Here is a 21,826-nt window from a genome sequence, read left to right on the forward strand (position 1 = left end):
TCTATATGCATGACGCACTAGTCAGACAACTTGTCCAGAGTGCAAGGCTAATCATTTATTTATCTGCCGCATAAGCGCTCGTAAGGTTTCCCTTTCATTTCGAGTGCAGATTGGATAAATCCGGCTGGTTCTATTGATTTAAGCTGTAGCCATGACTGGTCGCTCAATTAGCAGAGCTCTGTGCCGGCTCAATGCCTGCCGCACTAATCTTCCTATTGACTTTGGTTGGCCCCTCCAAAAACACCGACCCCTGAAACGACACCCATGGCATCCAGAGCCACAACTGAAAAGCGGCGATAAGCAAATTTCCGGCGCGCAAAATTTAAACAAAGAGAGAGAAATTTGTTAGATGAATGGATGGGCGGGTGCGGAGGAGGGAGCAGCTGGTGGCTGGATGGAAGTTGGGGCCACCAGGCAGTTTTATAACTTGTGGCCAGATCTTAGCCCGGGAGCCTTCTGCATAATGTTGATGATGGTTGGCACTGGCAACAGTGCAAACAATGGGCATAAGCCCCAGCCGACGAGGATGGGGAATGGGCTGGCTGGGAATGGGGGCAGGAGATCCGAGTTGCCTTGACGCCTTTGTGCAAATTCCCGGCAAGCGTTGAACTATGACCAAAAATGCCAAAGCCAAGCCAGAGCCAAAGTCGAAAGCCGAAACCAAAGCCGGCTTATGGCGTTGGAGTTCCAGCCTTGTTCCCGGCCAGCTCCATTGCCCACTCCACGGTGGGGTTTTGCTGCCAAGTGACGATATTATTAATATTATTAAAACTAATTTCATGAATTTGAATCATTATCCACTCAGATGAAAGAGCAGTTGGGGCTGACTGTCTTTTGAAGCCACTGAGGAAGGGAGATGATGATTCTTCAAGAATTTTTTAGAATTACATTTCAATGACTAGGAAAGAAAGAGTTTAAACCTATTCTTGGGCAGTTGCAATTGCGAAACTTTGATATATTAATCATCCGACCCGATGTCCCGGCAATTACGACATCTGCGGCAGAATTAATGGGCGCAGAGCATTTCCAGCGGAGCGAGAAAAACTTTACAATTAATTAGGCAACAGATGATGAACGATGATTATAGTTGGCGAAGCAGTCGTAAATGGAAGATGTCTCCATTTGTCTGGTCAGGGATTTAATGGCTCCCATAAAGGCATTACGGCTGCGGAGTCCGGAGAACACAGGTCTGCGAATAACAAATGATTAGACGACGATGAAGATCAAAGCCGAGTGCGGGCTCTCCCCACCCGGTTAACTGCCATAATCACCCTCTGCAGCGGATTCATTTCAGGACTTCACTTCATTACGAGCCAGTTTACCTGGACCAGCTTCAATTGGCATAAATCAGAGGCCTTTTATGGCTAAAGTGTCGTCCAATTTCGGAAAGTTTTCCCCGCCCTGTGCGGGGCGGGGCGCTAGTTTTCCCAACCAGCGTGGTGGGGCAATTTTTCTTCATTAATGCGTAGTTACGCAATTTCCGTATACAAAAAGTTTTCCACTCTTTGCGTTAATTTTGGCCAATTCAGACGCAGCACCAGCTGAAATTGCACACCCCAGCATCCAGCTCCCCCACTTTTCCTCGTCCACATGCCACCCCTTCAAGGATCATCATTCTGGTTTTTGTGGTCGTGCCCGGCCTATTTCGAGTCTTTTGCCAAAATTAGTTCCGCCCCTCGATTTATATTGTCATTTCGTGCGTTTCGATTGTGTAAAGCAATTTCCCCCAGAAAAGTCGCAGAGATGGATGTGGGCAGGGGATTCCCCACCACACACACACACACATAGTTTCGGCTGAGTTCTAGTCCTGTCTGTGCGGCTGGTTTTCGGCTTAGCTATTCCATCAAGTTACGCCATGCGGCGTGTCCTGGCACATCCTGCTCCTCCTCCTCCACCACCAAAAATGGAAATGTTGACTGCAATACAATTGTAATTCCCCCCACCATGTGTGTGCTTTGTGGCTCGGACCAAGGTGCATAAATTAGGCCAGTCATTTACTGTTAATAGCAGTTGGCAGCAGCAGCAGTAGCAGCTGCTCCAGTTGCCCAATGTTGTGTACTTTCCAAATTACTTTGCGTTTGCCAACTTTGACCCCAGTGGATTGGCAGCTCTGGCAGATTTCGGCTTTGAGCCAACATTTTTAGGTGAGCAAAAAATTTCAATTTGGCCTAATCCTTTCAGTGGCTATTTCGACTCAAATACTAAAACTACTGGTAATCCTTGATATTTAAACAAAGGTAATTTGAATTTATTCGGTATTATATTTCGTGGGGCTTAACATCCTATCTATTTAATGCAGTTAATCCTAATTGATCGGCGCTGCCGTGGACTGAATGTTTGGGGGTAAAACTATAATTTCGGCTTTCAATAGGCGCTATGGCCGAATTCAGAGCAACAATTGGTCTAATCCAAATAATGGAATTTTGAAGCCGATGCTTCTGGCAGACCGAGCTTCAATTTCCGAGTGCCATCCTCCACAGGCCCAGCTCCCCACACTCTGCTCCTCCCACTCGATGCGGCTGACTGTCCATCAGTTTCGATTTGAATGAGCTGCAGGATGTGGATGGGGATGAGGGTGGCGGATGAGGGTGGCGCCGACCATGAGGGCTGTCAGCCTCAATTTTGGGCCAGCCACTTGGCCATTGTTCGAATTTTGACATAAGCAAAAATCCCAGCTCAATCCCCCCATCCAGTTTCTCTCCCCATCGGATATGTGCACTGCAAGAGCATGTGATTTTTTATGAGTGTAATAGGATTAGACTGCTACTGCTCGTAAAAAATGAAATTAACGTTAAGGCGCTGGAAAGATATGCAGTATTTAATTTTGAATATTAACTTCCTTATGATTTGCTGCTTATTTTCATAGAATACTGTTACTCTAGTACCCTCATCCGTTTTCTCGCAGTGCACGTCTAAACATAATGCTCGGATTATGAGCTGCGCTTCGACTACGTCAATTGCAGTCCAGTCAAATTCAGAAGCGTCCTGTTCACTTGATTCACTCGATTCACTCGCATTCAGATGCGTTTGGACAGAATTGAGTGAGTTGCTCGAAGGGCTGCGGTGGGCCTCGTTCTTGGCGTCTCTCTAATTAAAATTGATTACCATAATTTGGGGTATTGATTGGCCTCGAACACGCACAATGACCAAGCCGAGTAGCCCGCAATTCTCACCCATTCCGGCTGTTAACAGTTTTGACCCGCGATGTCTTTGTTTTGTACCCGACACCTTTTGCTGGTTCGCCCATCCAACTATTAATTAGCCGCACGCAATTGGTCGGGTCGGGCTTATTGATTACCTGGCCATAAGTTTTCTGGCCAGCAGAGGTGTGGTGGATTCCTGGCCATCCTGGCTTCGATGTCACATGTGCATGTGTGTGTGTGTGCGTGTGGAAGGGGTAGCCTTATGACTTATTTACGCCGCTGATTGTTTCTGACATCTGTTGTAATTGACACTTTTCGCAAGGTTCTCTAATGGACGCAGAGGCGCAACCAGACCGCAAAAGCCACTGTCAGACCGCAATCTCTTCGATGGCCCCCATCCATTCCATCCGGCGATCCATCAACATTCTATTCTACCCCATCGAAGACATCCCTAATGGCTGCCAAGTGAGTTTCTAGTTGCAGGCACATGAGCGAGCTCTGTTTGCAAAATATCCAATTACATTTGCATTTGACTATTATAGTTCGAAGCCATGTAATATTTATCAACTTGATATATTCAACTAATAAATAAATGCGCCGTATCAAGCTACGCCATGCGAATACTTAATGCCATTTTACATGGGCTGCATTGTAGTGAAACCTTTTATATTTACATGTTCACCTGAGCAAAACTACCTTTGAAATGTGTATAAAACATAATAAATACCTCTCACATATTCAGCACCATTTAAAGGCAGTTCCAGCATTTTTCACACCATCTGCCTGCGTTTATCTTGGCGAAAGAGTTCATTAGAAAGTACGTATCCTGCATCCCTGCATCCCTGCACGTCGGCAGCAGTGCCTTAATCTAGTCGGGAATATAAATTTAAAATTACATTACGTCTATGTCGCAGGAGTGGGTATGTGTGTTTGTTTGCCGGGTGGTTTCGGGTGGATGCTGATGCTGGATGCCATGACAGCACGACAAGCCGGCATCCTCCGCTGGAAATCAACGCCAAATGTGAGTTGCTTTTACAAGCGCCGCGGGTGCCTTCTGACAAGGAGTGGGTCCTGGTCCTCACACCTCCTCCACTGCCACCAGATCCCCCCTCCTTCCTCTCCAGATGGGAATCCGAATCCGGTGCCATGCCAACCCGCAACCCGTACTCCGTGTGGCTGCTCGGGCGCCAAGTGCATTGGAATGTGTGGCAGCTGCAATTGTGCGGCAATAAATTATTGTGCAACACGCAGACATCACAAGAGGGGGCAGCTCCCGCTGAACTGAACTCCAACCAAGCCCAAACCCAAGACCAAACCCCAACGCATACCCTCGCAGCTGAGTGACTGGCAGGCGGCATGGTAATGAATGCTACGAAAATTTTTAACAATTTTTTAACTTAAAAATTACGACAGCGCTGACAATTTGCCATAAAAAGCGACGGCATTCGAGGACTACGGAATGGCGGAGGCTGTCTGACTTTAGTGCTGACTCCGCAGTGACGCTTATTTGTGGGAGCACGGGGCGTATACGTCTTCTCCTCATCTCATTCCGCCCAAAAGAGTTGCACTTCAAATGGAAATTCTGACTAGAGATGACTGCGTGACGGGTAGAACTGAGTGAAAATATCGCACAAAAATATATATATTTATTTTAGATAAGTAAAGTTAATGGAGTTTGGATCTACTTCAAATTTTATATATTTTAAAATTTAAACCAATGAATTTTGAAATTTTTAATACTTTTTTTAAAAATATCAAAGTGCTTTTTAAAACCAATTTCTGTGCAACTGCTTTCTTAACTTTTTCATCTCAAAGTTTCACAATACTATTAATGCTCGTCAGCTTCGTTGGCATTTTTGCTTTTGTTACACCCATTTGGGTACCTTGAATTTGCCTGAGTGTATGAGTGCTGCCTGCATGTGTGTGTGTATCTGTGTGAGCCTGCAATATTTTACTTTGCAAATGGGGAGGTTAAGGCTCATTTGTCAAACGTCACGACTTGATGATGCAATTGTTGTTTGTGCCACGCATGTTGTCATTTGGTTTGCATGCAGATTTATGCCCCAGCCAAGTTTATTTAAGTATTCCTTTATTTAATGCCCTCGAACACTTGTTCCTCTGGCCGTTCTTTCCGCGTTAATGCTGTGATCAGGCCATTTATGGCTTATTTATGCACGCTTTAAAAACAAAACCCTGTCAACTGTCAGTTGGCGTTTTGATTGACAAGAGCCTTTTACCTGTTTCGGGTCAACCGTGCTGCCTCCTTAAGTAAACATATCGTATTACGACCCCATCCAGAGCTATTTTCATAGGGGTTAGTTGCCGAAGAATAACACTTAAAGATGTGGGTGGTGGTTCTGGGATTCCACCCCCGGTGAACCAATGACAATTTATGCGTTTTTAAAGAGCCTGGTTCTATTTTCCATTTTCCACCCCTGGAAAATCTTGTTTATCTTTTCGTTTTTTCAGTTAACGGTCGCTTGCATTTTCGTGGGTGCCCTGAGAAAATATTATTCTTTAATTTCTGCGCTATTGCATTTTCCTCCCTTTGCTGTTTTTGCACTTTTCGGTACCTTTGATGCAGCCGACTCGCTGGCAGCCAAAAGGCATAAATTCACAATGGTTAGGACGGAGACAGATTTACCTTCCGAAAGTTCTCCTCATCTTTCTGGCCAAAAACTTTGCAATTGGTTCCTACTCCTTTGCATCTCGTTTTCTTTTCTCCTCTCGATTCCTGCGAATCGCATCGCTTACAGAAATCGTTGCACAAAGTTTGGGGCGCCACACAACTAACTTTGATGCATAAACTTCTGCCTTGCAAGCCGTGGAATGAATGGAATATTTTCCCCTCTACTTTCTTGCGTTTTTTTTCTGACATCTCAAGCTGTTTAATTGTCAGGCGAATTTCGCCTGGTTCATTGAATTCAAAGTAAACTTTGTGGGCGACTGCGGTGGCTAACAAAAAAGGGAAATTAAGTGTATACCTGACTGGAAATTATATGGCTGAAAATTTGTTTCCAATGCTTTTTACCTTCCTTGATGAGCCTTTCCTCCAAGACCACTTTCATAATGCAGCTTTGCCTGAAATCCCGCTGAAAATGCATTTCAGGACCACTTACTGCGGATCCTGTCAGGACTAAGACCCGCTAAGCCCAATGCTGAAAGGGGAGCCAACTTCAGCAAGGAATCCTTGTAGCTCCGCGAGGACGTGTAAATATTTTGCCAAGTCTGTTCGGATGGGCATTAATCATATTAAACAGAGGCAGGCGTCAGACGACGGCGGGATTTTCTTTTGTTCCGCTTATGTGCGTGTGTGTGTGTGTGAGGGAGGGTGGGGTGGCACACAGTGCGTATGATTATTACCACTATTATTAATATTATCATGTGCTCGCTCGTGGGCTCGACTTGGCGCCCGGAGGTTGTTTTTGCGGAATTCGTACGAGGTCCTGGCGAGGGGGCATCGTCATTGCAATTATTTACAAAATCAGAGCACGTCCTGGCTCTGCTTTTATGCGATTACGTGTGTGTGAGTGTGGTGTGTGCACTAAAATGCCTCGAGCCGAATCGCTTATTACGCCACCGAAAGAGATAGCAGGCCGGCGGGAGCGGGACGGAGAGAGACACGGTTGTTGACAGGCTGCTTTTCGCCAATATAAGGTAGCAGGAGCTCTTCGAGATCGGCCTGGCATATTTTTATGTATTTTTATACTTGGCTTCTGGTCGTAAACATATATTTTTATTCGGGAGTATTCTGCGATTTTTATCGGCTAAATAAGCCAGCCATTTGTTGGATTAGTTAATTCGAAAAGGACGTGTTTCCTTCAAAGCGAAGGCTGTTGCATCAAAGATAATCTAGAGTAGTAAAGGTAATGTCCGCCAAAGAACCAATATAACATTATTTATTCTTAGGATCTTGAGATTATTAAATTTATTGATGAATATAAACTGGCCCATAGATGATGGACCCTACAAAGTACCCAATTTATCACCTGCAATTTCGTTAGAATGTATTGTCACCCGCAGAAAACCTTTCAATTACACAATGTAGGAGTGCTGAAACTTTTTGGAAACAATTACGTCAAGTGCTGGAAATTGCCAGCCAACTCATTTTTAGACGAATGTATGTAATAAGCCACTTTCCTTAATGACGAGACGTTTTCAGATCCTCAGACGGAACTTTTTAATTTCCCAGTTTGCCCATCCGGCCACCATTAGCATATAGACAGTGGATTCGAGGATTCTTGGATTCCAGTCCCGGCGAGAGTGCAGCCATAAAGAAAACTTTTGATGCCCCTTCCACACGCCCTTATTGTTAAGCCACGCATGCCCCCGTGCAACATCCATTTGCGCCCCAAACTCTTTATGGCATGGGGCTGTCTATAGGTCTGGTCCCCCATCCGGAGCCGTAACTTTGCGGCAGTGGTTTTAATTTAAATTGACAACATCAAGCAGTTAAGTACTTGCAGCGACATTTTAATAGCTTGTAAGCCCCACGAGTACCCAAAACTTCCCCTCAGCCAAGCTGAGCAAACCCATCCAAACCAAACCAATCCGAACCGAATGGAACACCTTCCCCGCCAGAAACCCCCCTTTGTCCGGATGCCACGTCAAGCTAAAGAAAACAAATACAACGGACGCTTATTTACATATTCCCAAACGTAAATACGCGCCATTTTTATTTGCTCCACCTTTTCATACATTTTTTCTTGCTTTTTTTTAACGCGTATTCGGGCACTCAGCAAGTCTTTGCCGGGTTTTTTCCATACCCTGCACATGCGTGGGGTTAAAGGTTAAAGCTAGCAATAGAAAGATATTACATATTGTTAAAAATATATAATTATAATAACCCTATATAATAGATCTGTATGTAGAGAATTCATGTATTAAACAATTATTACCATAATTAATTAAATTTTTAATTAATTATACTTATTTTATTCGTACTTTACGTTCCAGGCTAATTCTGCATTTAAGCTATACAATTTTACAGGATATCCCCCCGTCGATTGACTTGCACGCTGTCCTTGCCTTCCATTTGATTTCGTCCTTTTCCTGGTCGTTTTTAAGAAGGAATTTGCATAAAGTGAAAACAAGCATTTTAATTTCGCTCGCCGTAGCAAAAATGAAATGTGCGACAGCATATACGGAGCGGTAGTAAACGCTGCCGTTTACCGCTCCCGCTGCTCCAGGCCCCCAAAAGTCCCCAGAGCGATGAAAAGTTTTGCCAGTGGAAAAAAAGGTGAGCTGGGGGGCGACAGTCGTAATTGTCGAGGACCAGTCAAAGGGAGATGTCCTGGCAGATGAAGCGGGAAAAAGCGCAATGCCAGCAGACAAAAACAAACCAATTTAAATTAGACGACCCCCGCTGGGTGGATCTTTCACGATTTGCTTCGGTTTGGGGCCAAAGTGTTGAAAACTTTTGGCATCAACTTTTGACATTTGCAGTGCACTAAATGGAAATGCTGGTCGGGATTAGGCAAAGTGTCCGAGTCCGAGAGTCGGCGGGAGCAATGATAAATGTCTGTTCTGCTGTTTGGCTCTTATAAAAATAATACACCTAGAACAATTGCATAGCAAACAGTGGGTTTTGAAAGTCGGAAACTTATGTCAAAGGACACTTACACTCACTCTAATTTTCCACAGTGCCTGAGGTAACATTATGAAAACAATTCCTGGACTGTCCCGTTCCCAACTCTCGATTCGGACTCCCCATTTGAAATGGGGCACATGCCACGCTGGCAGTTTAATATAATTTAAACCTAAACACATACCACTGCAAACAGCACAGCACACACTCACTGTTCGCCAGGACGAGTCCTGTGAGTTGGGGTTTGTCAAGTAGCCGCCGCGTCTGCCATTTGACGCTCGGTCCCATAAATTACCAGACACTTGGCAGGGACCGTAAACGTACGGGGATATCCTGACCGAAGGCATCTTCACATTTCTGGTTAGTCATTTGCCTGCTCCGCTGGCCCCTTCCAATGCTTCTAGACACAAAAACAAAACTATTAAGTGGGCATAAAACTGGCTACGCTACGGTCTGTGTCCATGGGCATTTCGCCCACAGAGGAGGCTCAAGGACCTCTTCTGGATTCTCCGGGGGGCGGGGACAGTTGATGTTTGTTGTTACTGCGGAGCAACCCTCGGCCTAATGGAATATGCAAAAACATTCCGGCAGATATAAAACAGGCAAAGAGGCTTAATAAATCCCAAAGATCCTCCTCTTAGGCGAATGTCTGTGCTCGTGGGCGGATCATAAAACTAAACATTTCGAGCTATTGAGTGTGGGTGGTGGAGTATTACTGGAAGATTTATGCTTGGATATTTCTATAAATTTGATGTTTACTTGGACTAATTATGTGTTCATTAACTTGCCTCACTGCTTTCATGCACTTTTGCCGCTCATTTAAATTCAGCTGCAAGTGCACTGCAAATGAGTATTTATTGGAAACTAATTTGGCATTGATTTCAATAAATTTGCATTTAATTGATCGAACTCGTGTTTTTTTGTGGGCCAATTCAGTGCGCTAATTGACAAAACCGAGCGAAAACAAATGAGATGGCGTGGTATTGCATGTGCAATGAGCCAAGTTTTTAATTGGATGAACCGGGGATGCCCCTGCCCTTGAAAGCCCATCAATTGGAAAGCAAGAACAACTTGGCCACCTTTTTGGCGAACTGTATTTGCCCTCCGTTCTCCAGACATTGTCAAGTGCAAAGTTTGTTCTTAGGCTGGTGGCAATGGCATCTCCTGGGATTTTAGCACCGCTCGAGTGGAGTCGTCCTGTCTTGAGCGGGGAATCCTTGGATTCGGGGGTTGTGCATTTAGCTGCTGGAGAAGGCAGCAGTGGGCAGGGGTAGCTCAAATGTCAAGGATGCGCCATGCACGGGGGTTGGCCGGGTCTAAAAAGTCAATCACAATTCCCAGTGCAATCACGGCACGCGTATTAATATTTAAAGAGGTCATCGGAATTGGTTTCTCTGTCTTTGAGCCACTTATTGCCGGGAAAGTGTGCGGAGTTTCAGATAAGACGTAGCAATTTGTGGCCTGCAATATTTTCCACTTATTTGGCGATTTGTTGCAGTTAAGTGGCAGCCGGATCAACCCCCAGATGTTTCCATTCAGACGTATTTTATGTCTGGCAATTTTCTTGCCGCTCCCCCTTTTTTTTATGATTTGTCTAAGATTTCGCTTTCATTGTGACCAGGTTGTTGCATCTTTAATGCCAGGTCCCGGATTGATTTCGCATTTGCATGCGCTCCGATTCTCCACCTTTTATTTATGATTTTACGCCAGGATATGCATCTTGTGGATTCACAATGACAGCCACTGTCTGCTCGCCGTCTAGTCGCATAGCGAATGGCATGGAAAACTTGGCTTTTGGCTCTGGGGAAAAAGCGAGGCGAAGCGAAGTGAAAACTTTCCCTTTTTGTCACTGTCTATTCAGCTCCCTCCGTTGCAAATCATCCCTCCGCCGAACTTGGCGGCATTTCAATTACGTTTCCCTCGCAATCAATCACACTCAGAGTTGGAAAAGCTCTCCTCCACATCCTGGCAGCCAGAGAGTGGAAAAACATTTTGCATTTCCCCTTCTCCCAGAATCCCAGTAAGTGATTTGCCCATTGATCATTTGTCTGAGCTATTGGACATTCCGATTTACTTCTGATTTGATTTGGGCTTTGTCAAGAGAATCTGAATAATAATCAAAAATAAAGTTAATATTTTAGATAGATATATATATATTTATTCCTAACCAGTTGTTTTTTGGGCCAACATTAATAAATCCCACTGGAATCCAGCACTTACCTCGTACAATTTTCTTATAATTTGTTATGCCAGTTGCTGGCCAAACTTTTAATTCAACAGCAAAACCCGAATGAATAAAATTATGCCAAGGCAAATGAATTAACACTTTTGGGTGTGCTATACACTCCTTTGGGGGGCACCGATCCCCCTGCCCGGCCTGCCACGCCCCCTCCAGCATCCCTCGGCCGCCCTGTCACCGCTCAACTTTCAGATATAATTCCTGGTTGAAAACTTTTCTCCCGGGGAAGGAGTGCGAAAGGGGAAGGACCCCGGCTCAACCGGAACTTCCGTGCACTGCTCAAGTTCTGGGCCGTCGCTTCGCCTTGGTTGAAAAGAATCTCTTCCGCTTTCCCCCACCTCCCCGCCCCTTTTTCGGGGTGTTGTGGGCGTGGCGGCAAAATAAATTTGTATTGTTTTGTCTGGGTGGCGAGAGGCGAGGCCAAAGAGCAAACAATGCGAGCTGCGAGAGCTCAAAAACCGCAGCCACTAAATGCATTACGTGAGGGGCGAAGTGGAAAGGCGGTGGGAAAAGCGGGGAAAACGCAGGAGAAGAGTAGAGGGGGAAAAGCGGCGGGAAAACTGGATGCCGTCTCCCTTTTGCGGCTACACTGTAACGGCTTTTGTGTGCGGGTGAGTGCTGGCTTTGGCATTGTTTTCCTGCACGGATATCCTTAATGAGTGGAGCTGGGCTACCGCTCCTGGAGCAGCAGCTTCACAACAGCTGCCACCCACAACCGTCATAATTACCCCGCCCCCTCCGCTGGACCAGACCACCCTCCACCATCTCCCCCGAACCCAGCTGACAAACACACTCGAGCTCCTTGGCACTCAAGAAACTGAAAACGGGGAGCTGGCGCTGGAGACGTCCTGGCGGGGGTCCTTCGTATCTCTGACCACATGAGCACATAAATCTTCGGGCACGGTGGCAGTGGCGCCCCCTCACGGACGGACCCAGCTTGACGCCCAAAACCACGGTGCCAAGGAATGCGAAAAGTGCTTCCTACTTTTTATGAAATATGGGATGACAGATGGCTCATCTGTCAACTAAGAAATGCATTTAAAATTAAACAAATGCGCGCAAAAGTGCTGCAATAAGTAAGACATTATGAAAGTTTATATATAAATATTTAATTTATACTTTATTTGGTAAAGCAACTTATAATTTGTATTTTTATATGTATATGTTATGTCCTTTATAGTTCATTTTGACCCACTGTGCAGTAGACCCATCATTATGGCCGTGTAATTATCACGATGATCACTTTTCAACATATCCAAAGCGAGGAAACTTTTATATTAAAAGTAAACTTATGACAAACGAGCAGAAGAAGGCCAGCTGGAGGAAAAGTGGAGTCCTGGACAGTGGAGTCCTGCCACACACGCGTCACATCTGCTGCAAGAGTGTGAGTGGATGTGTGGGGGTGTCCATTGTCAAGTGTAATTTATCATTCAGTCAACGTCCTTCGATTGCAGTTTATCTTCGGAACTTACTTTACTGGGTCGCCAGTGTAATTTCCCACTCCCCGCATCTTTCCATTCTGCCTGTTCTCCGGTTCTCCCTTTTCCCACGAGTAAAAGCGGAGGAAAGTGAACTAGGGGAGCAGCAAGGATATTCCCTCGGAGTTGTTATTGTCCTGGCCGTAGAATGAATGCCAAATCAGGAAAATCTGACCCCCAGGTTGTTAGTTTTCTTGCAAGGATTTTTAAAGCCAATGGGAGCAAAATAGCAATTAACATGGATTTTGAAGCATCCACCTCGACCTCAGCCACCCATCCCTCGCCCGAGTTCCTCCTGGTAATAATCGGAAATAATTGAAGAAAGAGAAAAACAGCGGGGAACGGCAAAAAGAGGATACTTACCGGACTGAAAAGCCGGGTAGCGGAGCATGGGCCACATCCTTTGAAGGATGTTTGTGTGTGCAATTTGTAGCGTTTTAATTGTTGTTTATGCGATCTAGAATGGGGGCGATAGGAATGATGTGGTGGGGACTTCTAGGGCGTGGGGACCCAAGTGCATCACCACCGCAAGCCACTGAGCTAATTTTGATTGCGGTGCCTGCAAACGACAGGAATCAGCAGGTGAAAGACGATGTCGGCTCCCGAGATCCTAATTAACTATGCCACTGATGTTTGGTTCGATTCAGCAGATTGCCCTCAAATGCGGGTTAGCAGCAAGTTTAAGTGCCTAATGCCCCAAGGGAAAACAAAGAACTAGAAGTCATGTGAATAAAGTCAAGATATTGATGAATATGTATAAAGATATGAAAGCTATCAAATTAAAGCAATAGTTTTAATATTAAATTATTTTAATATAAGGAAAGCAATAGATATCCGTCATGCTACTAACATCTGTAATAAGTTCTTTGTAGATTCTCACTGAAACTATATTTAAAAACGGAACATATCTTAAGTGCATCGGTATTTAACGGCTATTTCGAAATATTCAAACTTACTCGCTGCTTTTCTGGTTCTCATTCAGTGAATATATTCTACCATTCTCTCACAGTGTTGTAAGCATTCAGAGAGCGAAGGAATTCCGGTTGTAACTCCGAAAATGTTGTTTATTCGGCCAGTGCGCAAACTCACCACTTTTGCCGGCAGGATTTAGCAACAAATGTTTATGCTCGCAACTGTGATAATAAACAAACCTGGCTGGGACCAGAAACTACAATGTTGAGAAGGAATCTCTATATTTTTTAATTATTTTTGGATATTTTTAAAACCTTATTGAATATAATCACCAAGCTAGCATTAGAAGGGGTGACATTTTGTTGTAATATGTACTAATATAATTGTACATTAAGGAAACACATAACATTACAACCAATTTATAAAGCCCCTTATATGATGGTAGTTCCTTATCATCCAAAACTCTATTACTCCTCGTTTTACCGAGCTTTCCCCGCTGAAACAGCTGATTTGCCTGCAGGAATTTACTCCGAAAAGTTGCTCTTCCGACTTCCCCAGTTCCCCGAGTTCCGAACTGGCCGAGCTGCTCCGAAGGCCGGAACTCACCACCCAGCGAACATTGCTGTGGACTGTTCCCGGTCTCCGGATCCCAAGGAACCCCATATCGAGTTGGCCGTGGGACGCCGTTCAGTTGAGTTTTGGTTACTGCCGCCAACGGTTATCGAGCTGAAAGTGAGCGCGTGTCGAGCTTTTTTGGTGCCCAGTTGTTTGGGCCAGCTTCGTGGGCGACTGGATTGGCAGCAAGCATAAACAAACGAAGTGCGAAATTGCTCGGAAATCAGCTAATTGACACTACGGACATGCGACGGCCAGACTTTGGCCAAATTTGGCCTGGCCAAAAGGAAGCGGAAGCACTGCGGCCGCAAAATACATTGTAAACTGCTAACTGCTAAACTGCAGGGGAAGTGTAGCGAATAGTGTGCGAATGGAAGTCGAGTAAAAATCAAGCAACTCGAATAGATATATATACATATATATCTTTATATCCCTGCGGGAGTCGCTCCCCCGTGTGTGTGTCGGTGTGCATTTGTGTGTGTGTGCCAGGAGTTGGGCTGGGCAAATAAGTGCTCGTGCTCTGGTTTTTTAGCCAGTTTATCTTAAGGCGAAATACTGTAAAAAATTGTAAAATGGATTTACGTTTCGTATTCATCGTTTTCCTGCTCAAGTGGACCCATGCACAAGGTAAGCTCGAATAAAAATACACAACTGGTGCAAAAACCCATCCTGGTCATGGACTTCCTTCCTTCCTTCCGTCCAGCCATCCATCCATCCATCCTCTCCTGCGTTTGCCTGGCATTCTCTGTTTGTGCAGCTGCCACAAGCTCTGGGTTCTGGGCTCCGAGTGGGTGGATATGGATGTGGATGTGGATGAAAGGCGGAGACGGGTGCAATTCAAGTGCAATTCAGCCGGCCTGCAATTGCAAATATTCCATAGAAAATTGCTCAACAGAGACAGAAGTGCCAGCTCGTGAATGCACGACATTTGTATGGCTCTGCGATCCCGTAATGAGTTGCATTTAACTCATCCGACTCACTTGGCCGAGATGTTTTGGGAGCCGGGCATATTTATGATGATTGCCGACAGGTGTTGAATGGCTCGTCCAAAGGCTTGCCAGAATGTTGGATGTCAGGCATGGATTCACCTGAATGCTGGTTTATTGATACGTAGGCTTGTCTGGGAATCCGCATTCCGGAGTCAGACTTGTCCCAGAAAGATACATAAATACTCGGCATTAGTAGGTGGATAAAGTCGGTGGTGATAGCTAAAGAAGCCACCAAAGCAATTTAATTGGACTTAAAACTTTGAATCAAGATGAGCTAAGAATGGACTGAAATATAATTCGGTTATTAACATTTCGCACATAATATTCTAAGTAGTAGAGTTATTGTGGCAACATTGTTTCGTATAAAATCTACACTCTCTTGCTCATCCTGCCTAATCGCTACCAAACTTTAGTTGCCAGATTAGCATATTTCCTGATTTGCATTTATTGGCCTAAACTGGCGCAGATATCTTAAGGCATTTCCCGAATCGTTCCATCCGCCCAAACATGCTTATGCGTAATGCATTGATTACTTCCTCCCGAAAACTTTTGCCAACTATAATTCATAACTCTTGCTTATCTCACCATTAAGTTGTTGCCATCAAATGGGAATTCGTATGAGCAAAACTTTTGTGCCAGACGCAAAACAATTTCCGCTGCTTTCAGCCCAACAAATTAGTGGAAAATGTTCTGCCAAGAAACGAGAAACAAGCCGGGGATTCCCCTCGGGCTGGCTAACTAAGCGAAATGAGTATGAATTCGAGTCGTGGGCCTGAATACGAGTGAGTACTCAGGGGCATGGCTCAAGCGGCCTGTGTTTGTTGCATAAAATATGCGCATTTAACAAGGGGCTTCCCACACTTGGCCCAAAAAGTACATATGAATGTGGGCCCACAAAAAAAAGAAGCATTTCAGCCCGGCCACAAATGATACAAAAGATTATTCATATTTTTCGGAGGTAGCACACCCATATATGTATGTATGTACACATGTGTGTGTGTGTGTGCGGCCATGTTGCCGCTGTTCAATTTGCGTTTTTTACGCTTGGATCTCCTTTTTTGGTTAAGGGCATTTTTATTATGTAGTTCATGCATGTAAACGAATTCAATTGAATAATATCCTGTCATTTTGTTGTTACATCCTCTTCGGGCTTTCCATTATCCCCCGCCGAAATTCTTTTCCCGGCTGCTCCCCTCGTTTGGCATGTCAAAATTTTTATCAGCGCACAAAATCCGCCAATGCAGGATGAAGGATATGGAGGAGTAAATAAATAAATCCCGACAACACGCGTGTCCTTGTATCGGCGTCCCGCTCGCGCAGATCCTCTCGCTCGCTCCCTCGCTGCGCTCGAAAGTATGCAATAAATTTCGAGCAAAAAATATATTGGCATTTTAGTGGGTTGGCTGCCTTCCGCGTGTGTGCGGTGTATCCAATAAAAGAAAATTAAATACTTTCGGCGAAAGATTCTTCTTTTGGGTAAATTAATCGTACCTCTGTATTCTGTCTGAGTTTCAGATTTTTTCGGGCACCCAAATATGGATTACAATTCACTAAGAGCCTTTAATTGTAATGGTTCTTTTTCGAGCTTCATTTATAAATATAAATACAATATTTTCCCATATCTGTTACAGCCTTTGGCCCAATTCGTGTGCCATAATTTTCGTTTCCCAACTTTGGCCAAGTTTGCTTAATTTATAAATTATGCATTATGTAGACTGCGTTACCAGGCAATTATCATTTTCCCGGGAAATTGCTGGGTCGCTTGTTTTGCTCCTGGTCTCAAGAAAGTAGGCTACGCAAAATTAATTTCTTCTGTATGTTTTTGCCTGTGTGCTGCTCCGCTCTCCATGTGCGTGTGCTTATTTATTTGGCTGGGATTCGAGAAAGGACTCGGATCGGTTGTCTTGTATTTGGCCCTCGTGCCTGGCGGCTACCGAAGCAAAGGGCATAAATTTATTTGGCAAAAACACAGGGCCATCCGCACGGCGAAGTAGGAAAAAGTTTGGCAGACCGGAATATTAATGAGTATTTAACCTAAATTGTTGCTGCCTTTGATAAGTGCCACGGAATATTCCCCATGTAGCACCGCATCTATTCTTGCCCCTTAGCCTGCGGCATCAATGGCAGACGGGAGAACTTGCCGTCTCTCTGCGGAATGTGTGGGCTTCCCTCGTAACTGAGGCATTAAATTACTTTTAAAGAAGGGGAAAAAAGGGTTAAATTATTTTAGATGCTAGAACGAACCCCACTGGCTGCCTTTAAGACTTTCCGCCCAAAAACTCAAAGGACCTGCTCGAATTTTGCTCTTTTCCGACTTCGGGTTCGGTGCCATGAGAATAGGTATTATTTGGCCAGACTCGAGTTAATTGAAAGGACGAAGGTATTTATTCCTTCAGGGAGAAGGACCCGGTCGGCAAGTAATAAAGTAATATGGAATTAATTTGGAGTCCATTAAATATAGAAATATTTGAGAAATTGACAGCCAGTCGGGTAGAGATACAGTATTTACTTGGCAGTTTATCAAGCACAGTGGCAATTGACTAGGAAAAATTTCTACATATCTATGGAAAATTCAATAAGAGAGGGTTCACAGTTTTATTGAGTATATCAACATGCAGAAATAACTAACATTAGTTGAAACTACAAGCGAATTAGATAAATGAAACAACAAAGCTGTGCAAAAATATTTGGCTTAGTATAAAACCCATTAGCTAGTCGAATATTTATTTTAGCCAACTCCTACTGTTACACACACAATTTCCATGCAAAGCAATTACCAGTTTCCAGTTGTATTCACAACGTCCTGGCAAATTGTAATTTATCTTAGCCTTGGGCCAAAGGACAATTCAGGCAGATAGTCCTGTGGCAAGCACACAAACACAGCCGCACATGAGCATGCGAGGGAAAATTTTAATTAATTTCAGCATCAATTGAACGGCTGTCATAATACAAATAGAGGAGATGCGCACAAAAACACACAGGACACTTGTTTATTTGCTTGCTGGTGCAAACGCACTAGGCAAACAATGGCCACAAAGGACATGCAGGACACCATTCAAAACGAGCCCCATAATCGCCATATTTTGATTAACTTAATTAAGCGATTTCTCGATGTCGATGTCCATGTTTTGTGTCGGCCAATGCTAATCCTATACCCCACACCCACCTCCATTGAGATATCCCGCTGAGCCTCGAGTGTTTGCCATGGGAAAACATAATTCACTCCATTATTATCCGAACTGGGGCAACAACAAAGGAACAGCGGGTAGCGGAAAACTGCAACAACATAAAAACAATAATGAAAATAACAACATCTCGGAGCGGGGCAATTGAGCCTAATGAATTGCCATAGTAAACGTGGCTCTAAAGCAGCTGCCAAGGCGCTTGGAGGCCATCAAAACTTTAAAGTGCTCCAGTTTCCCATTAAAAATGGAGGAGAGAAAAAATTAACACTGGCAAGAACACGGAAACAAAAGCATGGGTACTTTCCATAATGAAACAAGGCGAAACTTTCATGTTCTCGGTGCGAAACGGAGAAGTTTTCGTTGGAAAGCGTGTTGTGGGATTGGTTATCATGCCAAAGCCACGAAAACAATACTATCACTTCCATGGCTTATGAAACTATAGCGCAAATATACAGCTATATGCTCTAGAAGCGTCAAAAAGAAAATGTTCTTATGCTTGGGGGGATAATAAAATTGGGCTTAAAATTCACCCAATTTAGCTTGGCTTAACTTAATTTAAAGAAAATATAAAGCATGTATTATAAAATAAAATAGCCAATAGAATAGAATGTCAAATTATAGATACGAATTCAAACTACATTGTTTAATTTCAGAATGTTTTTGCTAATTTTTGTAGGATGTGCAACGTTCTCTTTAACAGTATTATTTATTGTAACGATAATATTTAGTTAGCCAAACAGCTTGTTCAACCCTTTTCCAAAGTCATGACAACCGACTGACTGTATCCCCTCGAAAGTAGAGTGCCCGAATATGACGACGTAAACAAGTGTCGAGCACATTTTTTATGACAACTTTGATATTTTCCAGCCCCATTTCCCACATTTCCACCAATCTGCCAGTTTGCGGCGCCGTCAAGTAATCATAAAGCACTGCGAGGGCGGCGGAAAAAAGTGTGGAAAAAATAAGAATGCCATGCGGTCAGTGATGATGTCTGGGCTCCACCATACCATCCCATCCCATCAACCCACCCAACCAGCCAGCCATCCATCCCGCCAAACAACTGGTTGTCCGCATTTCTCGCGCATTTTTCAAATACTTACCCTTTGGCCGGGAAAAGGCGGAAAAAGGGTCTCCGGACCTGCGGACCAAGTGTCATTGACATTTTAATGTGCTAATGAAGATGACGACCCCAAAAAGCGGAAGAAAAATGCTTAAGTTCATAATATAATCAAATTGTTATGAAAATAGTCGGCGGTGGCCAGCTTGACAGGGTCCGTCGCCTTCCCGTCCAGCTTTATGTATTGTGGTTTTCCATTCTGCCCTCCTGTGCGGCTCTTAGTCGCTTTTCCTGAGTTTTTAGTGGATTTTTATGTCCTGTATTCCTGCATTCAGCTGCTCAAGAACTTGCAGTGTTTATGGGTTGTTGCTATTTTATTTATTTATTTCGTGGCTTTTTTCCCCGTCGCATTCTGGGTCCTTTGGTGTCCTGGCAGTCAATTATGTCAAAGTTGTCGATCCAGGAATGAAAAGTGCAGGGCGTTGGCGTAAGCAGCTTTTGTACAAGGAGCTATTTTCTCATTTTATTTGTATGCCAGAGTGCGGAAAATGTTAAATGTAGGTTATAATTTCAAGTGCACCAAATGGAAGGCTGGAATGGAAAAAATGGAGTGCTTCTGGCAGAGACTGCAGCTGACAAACTCAAATTGAAGGGGGCACAAAAGTTTTCCCTTCGTTGCATTTGGATTGGCTAAATAAACGGAGCTGCAGTAATCAAGAATGAAGTTTTTAATTGAAGGACTTCATTCGCCGCACAAGTTTATGAATAATGGGGCCATTACAGTTTTAGTTGAGTGTTAAAGAAAGGGAAATAAATTGTAACATTTAAGTAATATTTTTTCGATTTAACATATTTGCAGCTTTTCCTGACAAAACTGCTTAAATATTCTCCACGTTTTATGTCCCTCTGGAAATCTGTAGCTCCATTAAACTTTGAGTCGAAAACTCTTATCAAGCGTAATCCTTAAGCGGCTTCATCTCTGGGGCACTTAAACTTGAAATGCCATTTGTTAACCCTTTTGCCGCCTTTTTATGACTTATAATTTTTGCCAACTCATTGCCTTTGACTTCGCCGAGGAAAATCGCAGCCACACTGTTCGACTTCACCATTTGTTGCGCCGGAAATATCCGAGTAGTCTGCATAATTTATCAATGTCAAAGCTGCCCGATGATGAACGCCCGAAAATTGCCAGGACAGCAGATTGTAGCCGGGCCCATTTCATTGTCCTTTCCCGGCGAATCGATAAACGGACTTGTTGCCCCAGCCAAGGAGTACGGGGGAGGCCATAAAATTTGAGCTTTTTAACAAGCAAATCGAATGAAAGGCCGACGACAGGGATATTGTTGATATGAGCGAAGAAAAGAAAAGAAATGGAATGAAAAGGACATGCCTGCTGACCCAAGTCCAAGCTGCTTATCAATGGCCTAAGCCAAGCATTCCATTCCATTCCGCTCTTTTGTTGACTTACCTTTTGTATGGCAGGCAGTCAGGACATTTTATATTTATTAAAAAGAAGAGGGCACAACTTTCGCTCCGTTTCTGGGTTTTCGGGTAATAGGCATCCGGTCATAAAAACATGAATTGTGGCTCTTAGCAGCAAATCCAATTGGGCATAAATCGGCTTTGTCGGCAGCACATGAGATAGATCCTTCCTCCCAGATAGGTCCTTTTACCTCCCCGGCTTCCTTTTAGGTTCTTAGGTCCTGGCTCGTTTCATGGCTTTGCTCGGCTCTCCATTGTAGGCTTTATTTTATGTGCATTTAGGCACAATGCGCTTATTGACTTAGTGACAAATGTAGTTAGGCAACACAATGACTGACAATGCACTGCGAGAAAAGTATGTTTTTCGAGACTATAAAAAGGATATTGAGTGCCTTACATATTGTTCACTATAAACAGCTTGGGGATTTTGAGTTCATCATAGTAATATTAAAGATTTTTGTGAAGTACAAAATATAATCTATTACTATTGTAACACAAATTCTGTCAGTGCTTTATCCCATTCCTGTTCCGTTTCCCGCTGCCGTTAACGTTTCTCCTGCTGTTTGTGAGCCAAAGTGCTTGAGTTTCCTATTATAAGAGACTTAACTGAAATTGCATTGTGGCCTGCATCCTGCACTTGTCACCGCCAGCACCCCGAGCTATTTTCTTCTTCATTCTCCGCTGCTTTTCTCAAGGATGTTGACAAATTTACAAACGCGAAAGTGAATTTTCTTTCAATTTTGTTGCAACGACGGGAGCCAGGAGCTGCTATTCCGATCGCCTCTCTCTTTCACCCTGCCTGCTGGCGTCTATTTCACTCGAACTTTCCCGCTCCCCCGATTTTTCCTTTACTGCCTGCCTTTCCTGACAGCCAGGATGCGCGCCTAAGTAGTTTTTGTATAATTGCACTCGTCATTGTCGCCGTCGACATCCTTGCCGGGGATACTTGTGCCTGTCCCTTTCACACCAGTCAGCCCCTCTCTCTTGCACCTTGCTGCCCCTCTCTTTCACTGCACAGCAGGAGACTACCTCGCGGCAGTGACAACAACAGCAATTAAGGAATGTTAACAAGCGCACTTTTCAACTTTGGCTCGCGGCTCTCTGTTGCACTTCAAAGGTGTGCCGCTGTGTTTTCCCTG

The 21,826-nt window shown here is 44.2% G+C and overlaps 1 protein-coding gene across 2 annotated transcripts in view; it reads left to right on the forward strand.

Annotated features, from left to right (window-relative positions):
- Positions 1-14,016: 14,016 nt before the first annotated feature.
- Positions 14,017-21,826, forward strand: part of LOC6730562 (roundabout homolog 2) — a 39,981-nt gene continuing 32,171 nt past the window's right edge. For both annotated transcript variants that reach the window (XM_039292958.2, XR_006541694.1), the window contains exon 1: positions 14,017-14,601. In XM_039292958.2, coding sequence (XP_039148892.1) covers positions 14,547-14,601 — 55 coding nt within the window. In that variant the 5' untranslated portion in view covers positions 14,017-14,546. The remainder of the gene's footprint in view (positions 14,602-21,826) is intronic.

Source organism: Drosophila simulans, chromosome 2L, assembly GCF_016746395.2.
Source record: "Drosophila simulans strain w501 chromosome 2L, Prin_Dsim_3.1, whole genome shotgun sequence".
Lineage (NCBI taxonomy): Eukaryota > Metazoa > Arthropoda > Insecta > Diptera > Drosophilidae > Drosophila > Drosophila simulans.